General features: G+C 39.2%; 1 protein-coding gene across 1 annotated transcript; it reads right to left on the reverse strand.

Annotated features, from left to right (window-relative positions):
* Positions 1-7,911: 7,911 nt before the first annotated feature.
* LOC122066582 (adenine/guanine permease AZG1-like) lies at positions 7,912-9,906 on the reverse strand. Its single transcript, XM_042630412.1, has one exon. It carries the CDS (start codon positions 9,776-9,778, stop codon positions 8,018-8,020), a length of 1,761 nt encoding a protein of 586 aa, XP_042486346.1. The 5' UTR covers positions 9,779-9,906; the 3' UTR covers positions 7,912-8,017.
* Positions 9,907-13,420: the final 3,514 nt, after the last annotated feature.

Consider the following 13,420-nt stretch of genomic DNA (forward strand, 5'->3'; position numbering starts at 1 on the left):
TTTCCAAGCCGACTACGGCATCTAGTCTATTAATGCATTATGCACAATGATGTCATCATTCATCACATAATCATATCATTATTTGACATTGAGAAAATACGCACAACATACATGTCATAATAATAAGAGGATGGTTAAGCTACATATAATTTGCATGATGATATTGCTAGTCTAGATACAATTAAATAAATGCCAAACAAGCCTTAACATAAGGCCAAACGTCCTCTCTCCACTTACCTGTAGTGTACAAAGACTCACGCCCGGTACGGGTGAGATCCGGTACGAGAAGCGTAAGTTTTGGTGAACCTATCATAAGTGAACGGGGTTAGCATTTCACTACTTTGGGGTCAAAACTAAAAGATTTGATGACAAAATCATGTTTAGAATCCTAAAAGAAGGTCGCACGTCCGTTTTGGGTCCGTTCGGACGTAGAAATCACGTTGGAAGTCTCTCGGTGGGTCAGACAACCCACCCGTCATGACCCACCAGTCATGACCGACGGGTAGGTCGACCCACCGATCATGACCGGTGGGCAGGTCAGCCCACTGATCAGCCCACCAGTTGGGCCCATCGGTTGGCCCCAAGGGCCTGCCCTTTTAGGCGGGTGCCCTCAGGCGGGCCATTTGGCCCACCGGTCTTGGCGGGAAAATACCATTTTTCTCCAAAACCTTCTCCAACCTTTGGGGAATCAAATGGGGCTTTTCCAAATCCATTCTCCACACATTCAAGGTCTCATAAGATGGTTCTAACCTAGATCTAGGTTAGATTTAAGGAATGGAAGCCATCTTACCTTCTTTACTCAAGAACTCTTTCAAAAACCCCAAAATCACTTCAAATCACCATTGCTCCCCCAACCGTGGAAACACTTCTTCAAATCCTTCAAAATCAACAAAGAAACCATCTATTAAACCTTAGATTCATCATCTCAAGGGGAATCTACAAGACCTCAAGAAACACTACCCAAATAAAGGGTTTTACTTGGATATGGTGAAAGTTTAGGGAATATAGCCTTCGCTCACCTCTAAACATGATCTCGCGTTGGGGATCACTCTTTCGGCGTCGGAATGGAAAGATCAAGCCTTGGCGCCGCTTAAATCCATTCCTTCTTCCTCTTCCTCCCCTTTCTTCTTCTCCGTTCTCTTTTCTCCCTCCTTTTCTCTCTCCTCTTTACTCTTCTCACCAAACACCCGAGTGTCATAAATGAGAAAATAAAAACATAATAATAGCTATTTATACTTTTTGAAAACCATTAGTAACACATGGGTGGGTCACTCAGGTGGGCAGATGCGCCTACCTTTGACCGCCCACCTGAGGGCCGAAAATTGGCCAACAAGTGGGATTTTGATGGAATTTGACTCTCGGCACAAATCTCACTTTCGGCATAAGGTCTATTATACGTATGCACTTTAGGATACGGCTACATACCTGCTTTATTCGTACATGATCTTATGATATGTGCATGTACATGGCTTGGGTACACCCGTCTCCTCTGGCACTGACTTGGACTTGTCCGGCCAACCAGTGTTCAAAGTTACCCTTGCCATCATGGTCCATAAGGAACCCGTCTTAACCCTCTTCGGTTTGGGTCCTACATGGTTAAACCGGGTCAACCGTGTAATTAGACCGGGTTTAAAAAGTAGGGTATCACATATTCAGTATCACTCGGGAAAAGCTAATGTAGTGGCAGACGCTTTAAGTCGAAAGGCTCAAACTGCATCGCTTTCATACCTGGCTATCAGTCCATAGCTTATACAAGAGGCGATACTAATGGATAAAATCCTTTTATAAGAAGGAGTAACCTTGGAGCTCGAACATCAACCAGATAATGTTAAACAATTAACTATATCCCTAACATCCCTACAGGTACATCCGTCCATCAGGTAAGAGGTGATAATGAAACAATCTTTAGATCCTGAGATGCAAAGAGTCAGAATAAAAATTTAGGAGCAAACAATGAATGACCCTAACTTCACAATAGCCAATGACGGGGCATTACTGTTTCGAGGCAGGTTGTGTGTGCATGATGACATAGAGATACATGACAAGATAGTGAAGGAGGCACACAGTTCTGAATACTCACTCCATCCCGGAAGTACTAAGATGTACAAGGATCTTAAACAAAACTATTGGTGGCCAGCAAGGAAAACTATTATAGCCTTGTATGTGGCACAGTGTCTTGCGTGTCAGAAGGTCAAGGTAGAACGGCCTCGACCATATGGCACTCTTCAGCCACTCCTCATACCGGAGTGGAAATGGGACAGGATCACCATGGACTTTGTCACAGGACTACCCCATACACCCAAGGGGATGGATGCAATCTGAGTAGTAGTTGACAGGCTTACCAAGACTGCTCATTTCATTCCAATCAGGACCAATTATTCCATGAACAAGCTAGCACAACTTTATATGGATAATATAGTCTATTTGCATGGAGTGCCAGTGAGCATTGTGTTCGATAGAGACCCAAGGTTCACATCTAGATTTTGGAAGAGTCTTCAGCAAGTCTTGGGGATACAAGTGAATCTGAGTACTACTTTCTACCCAAAGACCGATGGGTAATCAAAACAAATCATATAAATACTGGAGGACATGCTCAGGGCCTGTGCAATGGAAATGAGTGGCAGTTGGGAGGAATATATACCTCTTATAGAATTTACTTATAACAATAGCTATCAATCCACAATTGGGATGGCTCCATATGAGGCACTGTATTGTAAAAAGTGCAAAACACCCCTATATTGGGATGAAGTAAGTGAGCGTCGGATGCTAGGACAAAAAATGATACAGATGACGTGTGACAAGGTCGACGTCATTTGAGAGAGGATTAAGGCAGCCCAATCACACCAAAAGATCTATGCAGACAAACGTAAAAAATACATTGAATTCCAAGAGGGGGAGAAGGTGTTTCTTAAAATCTCTCCTAGTAAAGGGTTGTATAGATTCCATAAAAAGGGCAAGCTAAGTCCAAGATATATTGGCCTGTTTGAAATCTTGTTACGGGTTGGCTCTGTATTATACATGTTGGCCCTTCCACCTTCCCTCAGCAATGTTCACAAAGTATTCCACATTTTCATGCTGAAGCAGTACATTTATGATCCATCCCATGTACTGCCTATGAAACTGGAGTATTTAGAAGCTGATATGACCTACGAAGAACAACCTGCTGAAATTCTGGATCGAAAGATAAAGACCCTTCGCAATCGCTCCATCCCTTTTGTGAAGGTTTGATGGGCTAAACATTCACTTGAGGAAGCAGCCTGGGAGAAAGAAGATGACATCCAGGGCAAATATCCTTTCGAGCAACCAATTACTATAATTTTGGGGATGAAATTTTTAAAAAAGGGGGATAAATGTGATACCCTACTTTCTAAATCCGATTTATTTACCCGGTTGGTTCGATTTGGTTACGCAGGGTCTGAACCCAATCGAGCTGAGATGGGTACTCTATGGAACATGATGACAAGGGTGACTCTAAACTAAGGTTGGCTAGGAGAATCTGAACCAGTGCTCAATGAAGTCTGCGTACACAAGTCAGGCACTTGCAAGTATTACAAGGCCATGTACAAACAATAGAGGTACGTAGCCATATTTTATGAAGAGTACGTATTATAAATCTTATATTAAGAGTGAGACATGTGTCAGGAGCCGATTCCTATTAAAATCCCAATTATTTGGCTAAGTTTCAACCAACTGGTGGGTGGTTATAGATGGGTCGAACCCACCAGTGTGATCTACTAGCCTGGTCCTTAGATATTTTGACCCAGGTATAAATAGCAATTATTATCCTTCTTTTCCCTCATTTAATGTTTTACAAGGTGGGTGAGAAGAGTAAAGAAGGAAGAAAAGAGAAGAAGAAGAAGAAGAAATGCTCCCGGTGCATCGTCGAGGATAGATCTTTCCATTTCGACGCTAGAAAAGTGATCCTCATCTTGAGATCTACGATTTGAGGTGAGTGAAGGCCATATTTCTTAAACCCTCAAGAAAACTTAAGTGAAACCCTATGATTCAGGTAAAAATCCTTTAGATCTTATTAATCCCACTTGAAAAGATGAATCTAAGGTTTAATGAAAGACCTACATGTTGATTTTGAAGGTTTTAGATGAGGAAATCACAAGATTTGAAGAGCAATTGATGATTTCTTGAGTTAAAGAAGGGATTTGGGGTTTTAAAGGTGTTCTTGAACAAAGAGGTAAGATCCATTATTAAAACTTTGAAACGACCCTAGATCTAGGTTAGAATCACAATATGGGACCTTAGACGTATGAAAAATATGATCGAATCGACTCCTCGTAGCTTCCCCAAAATGGGATGAAGAATGGAAGTGAACAGCAGAATCTCAATTCTGATTGGTGGGTGCCCTGGGAAGTGATGGACTCACCAATTCAAAGCCTGTCTTGGTTGGGTTTTTGGCTTGATAGTGAGCAAGGACCGGTGGGCATCTGGCTCATCACTCCTAGCTTGCTGGTCCTGACAGAGCTCTTGGTTCGAGCTGTGGGCAAGGACCGATGGGCACCTAGCCCGCCACTCCTGGCCCACCGGTCCTCATAGAGCCCCTGGGTCGAGCAATGGGCGAGTGAGACCCATCGGATTCTGATTGGGCCCAAATTTGTCGATAACCTCCTAATTTGATTTTAAACACGTTGAGATCATCGTGCTTCGTTGGGTATAATCCTAAAGTAGAGATATACTAAACTCAACCTTTTTTATGATAGAATTTACTAAGAACTCGCGTCTTCTCCCACCAGATCTCGCTCGTACTGGGCATGAGCCAGTGTACATATCTAGGTAAGTAAGGAGAGGACGTTAATTTTATTTTTGGAGTGTTTTTGCATCATTCCATTATTATTGTAGATTAGCCATGTCATCATTTTATACCGTGTGTAGACTAGCCATCCACGAATGCCATTTGCATGCATTATCTTGTGCATTATGAAACTTGTTTATGAATTGTTATGCTGTAACTTTAATTATTAAATGCTTAATTCTTGCTATGAATTATGAGATGGACGATTTCAATTATTGAATATGATACATTGCTAGGTTAAATGCCGTAGTTGGCTTAGAAACAAATGTATTGGTGGCCTATGGAATGGGACACGGTGACCCTATGCAATCGTACTATCTCATTTAGAAGTATGCGGTTAGGAATGACATCTCCTTGTGCTACGACCCTTCCCAACAGGGGTTTAGGTGCTAAGTATATCACTGGGGGAAGCCTGAGGTTGTGTACTAACGGTGGTAGTTTGAAGTACGTCCGACTGATCACTAGGGTGGTCAGCAACTTTGGTGATATAATTAGAGGACTAATCATATTGCTTTTACTTTAATGCAGGGCAATGTCCAATTTACTTTAATGTCGCTGAGGAACAGTAATTTATTTTTTCGGTACCCATGGTTGGTCTTCTTCGACAACCCTATGGATATATCACGGGATGAGATTCGTGACTCATACCAGGAGCATACGCACCCTGTGATTGGGAGTAGTACATGATCTATGACTTAGAAATGTTACTTAGGTGATTTAGGACAATAAAAATGGACTTTTATGCATATAGATTCATTTGTATTGTGAATGTTTGCTTGGTCATTCTTTTCACTTACTGGGCTAGTGAACTCATCTCACATGCACACCATTTTTAAATGATCTTGCAGGTTATCCGGCTGATAAGCTAGAGCCGGGACCCACTGTAGAGATTCAGCTCAGGTTGGTTGGTCCCTGAAGATCTTGGGTAGCAACAGTGATACCTAACCTGGGATTCTTTTTTATTCTTTTGTTATATTACCCATTTTATGCTCTGGATATTTAAATTGTATTTATTGTGTATATATCACGCCTACGGGCCCACATGTAAATGTACTAAGTAACACAATTTGGGTATCAAGAGTATTGGGGTATTTACAGATATATACATACAAGATTTCCGTTGAAATACAGATTTTACTCTCTTTAATTGTGTCTATGATGTATTGTGGTTACTGCATCAGATGATTCTGGCAGGTTTTGGGTTAACAGAAGTTAACTCGATCATCGATCCGATTCTGTGAGAACGGAGTGTGACACAAGTGATTACTAGTATAAATCAAAACTGAACCAAGATCCGATTAGGATTTTAAACTCTGTATTAAGATCACCAAAAGCGGAGAAGAACAGTCCAAATTACATCATAACAAAAACTCTATGCTCATACCACCAATATCAATCCCCCTCCTCTCACATGTAACTAGACGCATGGATGTGTTTGGTTACATAATTCGTTAAAAAGTCTTTCTAGTGAAAAACAACTCTTTCTTTTAAATTGTTTGGTTTTTTTTGAGTTGGTTATACTTAGAAATACTAATTCATTTGAAACACTTTGTAAAGTTAAATGTGGTTCATCTGAGAAATAAGATAAATAGAAAATTTTATATATGACACACATAATCCTAGCCCTCATATAAATACTTCATGTTAATTGGTAATTCAAAAGAATCACAAAAATCAGGATGGGTAACCAAACAGTTTTCTAAAAAATCTTAAAAATAAATACGATTCAACAAAAACATTCACTATGAATTCATTGCCAAATTCAAAATAAAACTCCAACGAATTATGTAAACCAAACACATCCTAAGGGTTTCAATGGGTTCAGTTTTAGTTAAGTCCAAAGGATTGCTAGTTTGAACCAAAATCATAATTTGTTCTAAAACTTTGTACTCAGACCACCAAAAGGGGAGAAGCTATGGAAAAGGCCAAGTTATATCATAATAAAGACAAAAGCCTTATAAAAATACTTTTTTTTAGTAGGATTTATAAAAATACTTAAAAAGACAAGCTAACAAGAAAACCAAATTTTTTAAGAGAAGACGAAGTAAAAGTACCGTTAGGATCCTTGGCGTCAAAGAGGCTTTGAACCGCCTGGAGCCTAGAGGGAGATGGAAAAGCCCTAAAATTACAAATCATCCAAAAAAAACCTAAAGGCTAAAGAGTAAAGGGATTTAAGCGAGTAATTTGGTTTGGGTTTGGTTTGATGATGGTTCCTAACATAACTAAATTTAAAGGCCATATCAACCTAACTCTTGGTTTGATGTTTGTGCACCATTGCTCTGTGTTGACGCAATGGCCACACAACTAGGTAGTTATCCACAATCCTAATTTTAAGTTAGGAAGGAGAAAAAAATCTGAACCAACTTCCTGTGCTGAGATTGGAGGGGGGATTCTCCTTCCCTTCCTATCGGAAACTTGATGATCAATGCATTATAAAGACTTTCCTTTGTTTTATTTACTTATTTATGGGGAAAGGAACTCTATCTATCCTTGTGGCTCCTGCACTAGCACACGAGAGCATCAACCAAACAAGGCTAGAGTAGTCTTTTGCATAATTGATACTTCTGTGCGTTCTCTCATTGGTCCACGCAAGAGTCACAAGGACGGGCAAAGTTCTTTCTTCCTTTTTTTTTATGTTGGGTTGATGTAATGTCAGAGGGCAGGGGGGAGGGGGTTTTATTTGGACTACTAGTGGTAGTAGTTGTCAGCATGGGAAGGTTTTGATCCAAATTTAACAAATGCAAGGCCCAGGCCCATTAATACATGTTCTTGACACATGCTGCCCCAATTGGGCGCCCACCTAGTGGCCCGTGGACCCTCGTTTAGGATGAACTAAAAACATCGTCTCTTTCTTTCAGTCCTCAATACCTACATCAAGGCAGAGTGGGTATGAAAATATAACATTGTCCAACACTAAATATGCTCGCACATGCTCTCTCATAAGCCATGGTCCACGGGTGCTGATGTGTACACACGCTATCAGGTAACGTTCTCCCTTGCATAATATTAATAAATAAGGGACTCAATCATTGATAAGAAAAAAAAAATTATCATGTAGGTTTGATACGATTGAATTCTTTTTTTTTCTTACATCCAAAAAAAAAAAAACAAATTAACTTTTTTACACTTTTTCTCTTCTTTTATCCACTGTAGTAATAATTGAAAAAATAAATTACAAATATCAAACACGTATAATTAAAAAAAAAAAAAAAATTAAACTGATAACTGAATTTCAGATCCCCTCCTTTCCCCACCTTCAAGAGCAAGTTCATTTGACTCATTTACCCCTACCAAAGCCTTCTTTTCCTCCTTTCTCCTCTCAATAATCCCAAACTTCCCCAACACCAACTCTCCCCAGTCCCATAAATGCAAAACAATATAAGTCCCAATCCCACCAATCAAACCATACGCAATCGAATAAGTCATAGGCATCAATATCAACGTCATAAATGCTGGTATCCCTTCCTTCATATCATTCCATTCAATCTCCACCACAGATTTCATCATCAAAACCCCAACCAAAATCAACGGTGATCCAACAGCCCAAGCCGGTATAGATGCCAATAACGGCGTAAAAAAGAAACTCAAGAAGAAATACCCTGCCACCGTTAACGCCGTCATCCCTGTCCTCCCACCTTCTCTTATCCCTGTCGACGACTCTATAAAAACCGTCACCGGTGAAGTACCCAACAACGATCCTATCACAATCGACGTGGCATCCGACATGAACGCGAAATATTGACCCTCGAAATCACCGTTTGAGTCAACAAACCCGGCGAACCGAGCCATCGAGTAAAGCGTTCCCGTAGTATCGAGTATATCCACATATAGAAATGTTATCATAGCTTCCCAAAAATACCCTTGCCCTATACCCGTAAAGCTCATCGCACCTTTTGTATTCTGGATGGCATGAACGTCAACGACCTTTTTGAAGTACTGGTAAGCCGAGTTGCCCGAGTCAGTGTTAGGGAACGCGGTGACTTGGGTGTTACGGAACCAGGAAACCGCTGTGACAAATACTATACCGTATATCATCGCTCCTTTGACGTTCTTTACTAGACAATAAGCTATGATTACGAAACCCACAGCACCGAGCCAGAAGGTTGAGCTTAACATTTTATCGTTCAAGCAGAGAATGCCGCCGGAAACAGTGCCTCCGGGCATGAGAGCGACAGTGCCATTTGGGTAAGTGATCACCGGAGCGACAGATGCGAGTTGATCAGAGGGGCAACCGCCGATTGTGACAAGTGTGGCTGAGCTGAAGCTGACGAGGCCGAGTCCTTGGCCGGATTGAAGCCCAATGAATGCGAGGAAAAGACCGATTCCGGCAGAGGAAGCGATTCGAACGGGTTTGGGGACGAGTTTTGCTAGTTTGGTTCTTAACCCAATTGCGGAAATGAGGAGAAAAATAAGCCCTTCAATGAAGACCGCTGCTAAAGCTGTTCGGTAAGTGATGTTGCCGGAGCCGTGGAAGCCGACGACGGAGTAGGCGAAGTAAGCGTTGGTGCCCATACCAGGGGCTAAAGCTAAGGGAAGGTTAGCAAACGCGCCCATGATTATAGAACCAATGATTGAAGAAGCGACGGTGGCGACGATCAGGTCTTGGCGGACTCCGGCAAGGCAGGCTGTGTAACCCGGGTTAACCGGGTCGAATTTGCAGGACGCGTCGGGTTGGACCACGGTAAGGTTGGCGGCGGCGCAGTTGGAAACAGAGATGGAAGGGTCGGTGCATAGGGGGACGCAGTCGGCTACGGTGCAGGTACCGCCGGAGTCGGTGAGGATACTGGCGTTTACTGCAAGGATGTAGGCCATGGTGAGGAACGTGGCTGTGCCGGCACGGAGCTCGGTTGTGAAAGTGGTGCCTCGGTTGTCGAGTTTGAAATACTTTCCGATTCGGCTGTTGGCTACGAACGAGTTGACCCGGGTCGGTATTGTGGTGATTGCAAGCCGTGGTGGTGGTGTTCGAGTCTCCATGATTGGCACTGAGACAGACCTAGAGATGGAAGAGAATTGAGAGCATTTCCCTCTTATAAATATGAAACATACATATATATATATATATATATATGTAGAGAGAGAGAGAGAGAGGAATCAAGTTTGTGTCGTCGGACAGTGGCGTGGTTTCAGTTGTGTTTCCATGTTGAGGGTTGAAAGAGTTTCCGAAATTGGGAGATCTTTTAGTTAGGTGGGAATATTACGGTGCATCGCAAGCTATTAATTTTTGGAAATTTTTTCCATTGCACGTGAGCTCACATTGGAGAAGACCACGTGGAGTTAAATGAACAACTTGCCTTTTTTGTGTGGGACCCACACAGCTGACAGTAAGAACAGTTAAATTCAATGCTTACTATTTATGGGTGTTTTTCATTTTTAAAGCCTTTTAAGAGACAAAAATTAAACAGCTAGTTGGCTGATTGGTACTTGTAAACTTTGGATATGTGTTCCGTACTCTGAGTTCGCGAAACGGTTTGAGGAATCAGATCGGATCGGTTTGAATGAATTAGATTGGTATTGGCCTTGTGGATCTCGATTTTTAGTCGATAAAAAAAAGAAAAAGTAATAAGATTAACAAAAATTGGTTTTTTTAATAACAATTAAGGGTATTTTTGTCCGATCTAAATCGATATAAGATGATATGGATTAGGATCAGATCAATATCAGCCATGTCCAATCTTAAGACCAATTCGGGTGTCTTAAACCTTGGTTGTGATTTGATTGATCCAGCGAATCTAGAATTATGGAAGGGATTAAAAGAACCCAACAGCCTTTTTAATGCTTTAAAGAAGAAGGAATGCATGATGCATTAAGGAATGATTATAACAGTAATTTTCACTTTTCTAACTAATAATAACATGTTTTGGGCATTAATAGTGCCTTATGGCAAACATGCTTTGTGAATTGTGAAAATTTTCCATAAATAGTAACAGTTCCTATGACAAAGTAACATTGAATTTATATCTTTTTTTTTTAAATTCAAGGGCCCATAAGAGAGTCATATAAAATCTAATGACGGTAGCAGAGGTTAGAGGAGCCATACTTCTTGGAAAGCGATAAAACCAGAACATAATAGTTCTAATTTAGATGTCGTCAAGAGGCATTGATATATAAAATTCTTAAGCACTCTCCAAAGGGAGTAATGTTAACTACCGGAGCAAGCCCTGGATCGATAGTAACATTGATTTTAAACTATAAGATGAGAATTTCTATTTTATTTTGGCTATTTTTGGTGCGACTTGTTAGGGTTGTAATAGTTCTCTTAAATAGTCGACTTATATTTTTGACTTAAATGGCCGACTTATATTGCTGACCAAACTTTGTAGTCATTTTATTTTCTTTCCATAATCGAAACCCCAAAAGACAACGTGATCCTCACCCTTCCCCTTATTACAAATTTCAGCCTTATATTTCTTTGACATCTTTTTTTTTTTTTTTTTTTTTAATTGTCTTTTGTAATACACCTAAAAGTTCTTTAAGATAAATATAAAAGTATTTTTACAAATAATTAGAAAATGATACATCATTAGGTCATTGTCAAAAATGTCATTGTTAAGCTTTTCAAATACATATGAAATGACACTACTAACCTCGTGGGAAAAAAAAATTCAAGGCCAAAGAAACAATGTTACAAATTGTTATATAAAAAGATCCATATATATATATATATATATATATGAAGGGTGCGTTAAGTGTTGTCACCAAAGTGGTGACCTAAGAAGTGGTCGTAACTTTATTGTACATGCCCCTATTTTATTTTCAAAAGTTATTTGATGCAATATTTAATGCAAAAGTAAAAAAAAAAAAAAAAAAAATTTGAAAGTTATTAACGATAGTATTTGTGAATAATAGGATTTACCCTCATTAAAAAATGTCTCAAAATGGTCAAAAAAATAAGGTTACAATTTTTTTGTTATAATAAGATTTTCTGATATTAAAAGAGAGGGTAGATCTACATGTCATATGTATTTAGTGAAATCTAATAGGTTAAGTTGATACATGGTAGCGATATAGTATGTTTATTGCACGGTGTCAACTTAGAATGGAAATTGAAAACCAAAGACGGAAAATTGGAGTGAAAAAAAAAGATTTGGTTTTAAAAATTGAAATTTTATTAAGTTTAATTTTGATTTGATTATAGAATGAAAATGTCTGCTTGAATCGAATCAAATCAAATAAAATGTAACTCGTAAAAAAACTGTGCCAAATCAAACCAAATAAAATGTAACCCGTATAAATTGAATCAAACATAAACCCTACTAAACTCTTAAATCATGTGTCTTACGGTTACATATATCTTTTAAGACGTTAATTTCACTTGAACAAATTAATTCATGATTTTGACGTCATGAAAATTATTTGGTTTCAATTCGTAGATGACGTATTCTGAATTGAACCAAAAATTTGGAACCAAACTTTCTTTTTTTTTTTTTTAAATAGAGCAAAAGCAATTGATACAGTTAATTCACTGACATCATTTATTCTCTTTTCCATTAAAAAAAAATACAATTTGGCCAAAAAAAAAAATCAAAATCTTTTTGTTTAGAAAATCAAATCAATGACTTATTCAAACATTCTTCTTTTTTCTAGGAGAGAAAACTCATTATAAGATGGATCATGCAGCTCTTTTGAGAGAGAGAGAGAGAGAGAGAGAGAGAGAGAGAGAGAGAGAGAGAGAGAGATTGATTGCGGGCAGGGTTTGGGTCCACATTATTGTCATGGGGTTTTTGGTGGCCTTGAAGTTGCAATAGGCTTTTGGTGAAATTGCCAAGTTGAGTTTAAACTCATTTGTTACTTTGGTTCAGTGCATAGCTAGGGTGATCCATCTCCCTTATACTTTTCCTTTTCTTTTCCTTCTCTGAAGAATTGACCCTACTGGGCCTCCAAACTGATTCAACCTTGCATATAAGATATTGTTTCCTCCACCAACATCCTTTTATCCTTTCATGATCAAATGCTTATTATCTTCACGTGAGACCCTCATGCTTTTAGCAACTTTTATTTGCCGAATAAGGAAGGTGAGAGTTAAAAAAAATATCAGTAATAAATCCCAAATCATATTGTAGCCTGGTTGGGGTTGAACCAGCTTGATTGGCTTAATGGAGGCCAGATTAGATCAGTTCTACAAGGTATTCATCTATTCTTGTGTCTTTTTTCTTCTTATCAATTTGAAGTGAAGATGTGCATTCAGAGTGTAATGTGATCGACGTATCCCTATAAAGCTTAAATTTTATAGGATAGTCATGAGACCAGCTACGACTTATGGAGAGCAATGATGAACAATCAATAAACATATATAATATAGCTAAGCTGAGTGTAGCAGAGATGAAGATGTTGAGATGAATGTGCATTAAAACTATGAGGAATAAAGTAAGGAATGAACATATTAGAACTAATTTGGGAATTGCTTTGATTCAGGACAAATTCTAAGAAAGTTGTTTGAGGTGGTATGACCATGTTCAACGGAAGTCTTGAGATGCTTTAGTAAAAAAAAGTGATCAAATTTAGATGGAAAAAGCTAACAGAGCTAAGGGTAAACCTGAAATGACTATTGAAGAAATAGTAAGAAAAGACATGTAAAATTTAGGTCTTGACTTTAGTATGACCATGGTTTTTGAGCAC

The sequence above is a fragment of the Macadamia integrifolia genome, unplaced genomic scaffold (genome assembly GCF_013358625.1).
Source record: "Macadamia integrifolia cultivar HAES 741 unplaced genomic scaffold, SCU_Mint_v3 scaffold2473, whole genome shotgun sequence".
NCBI classification, from domain to species: domain Eukaryota; kingdom Viridiplantae; phylum Streptophyta; class Magnoliopsida; order Proteales; family Proteaceae; genus Macadamia; species Macadamia integrifolia.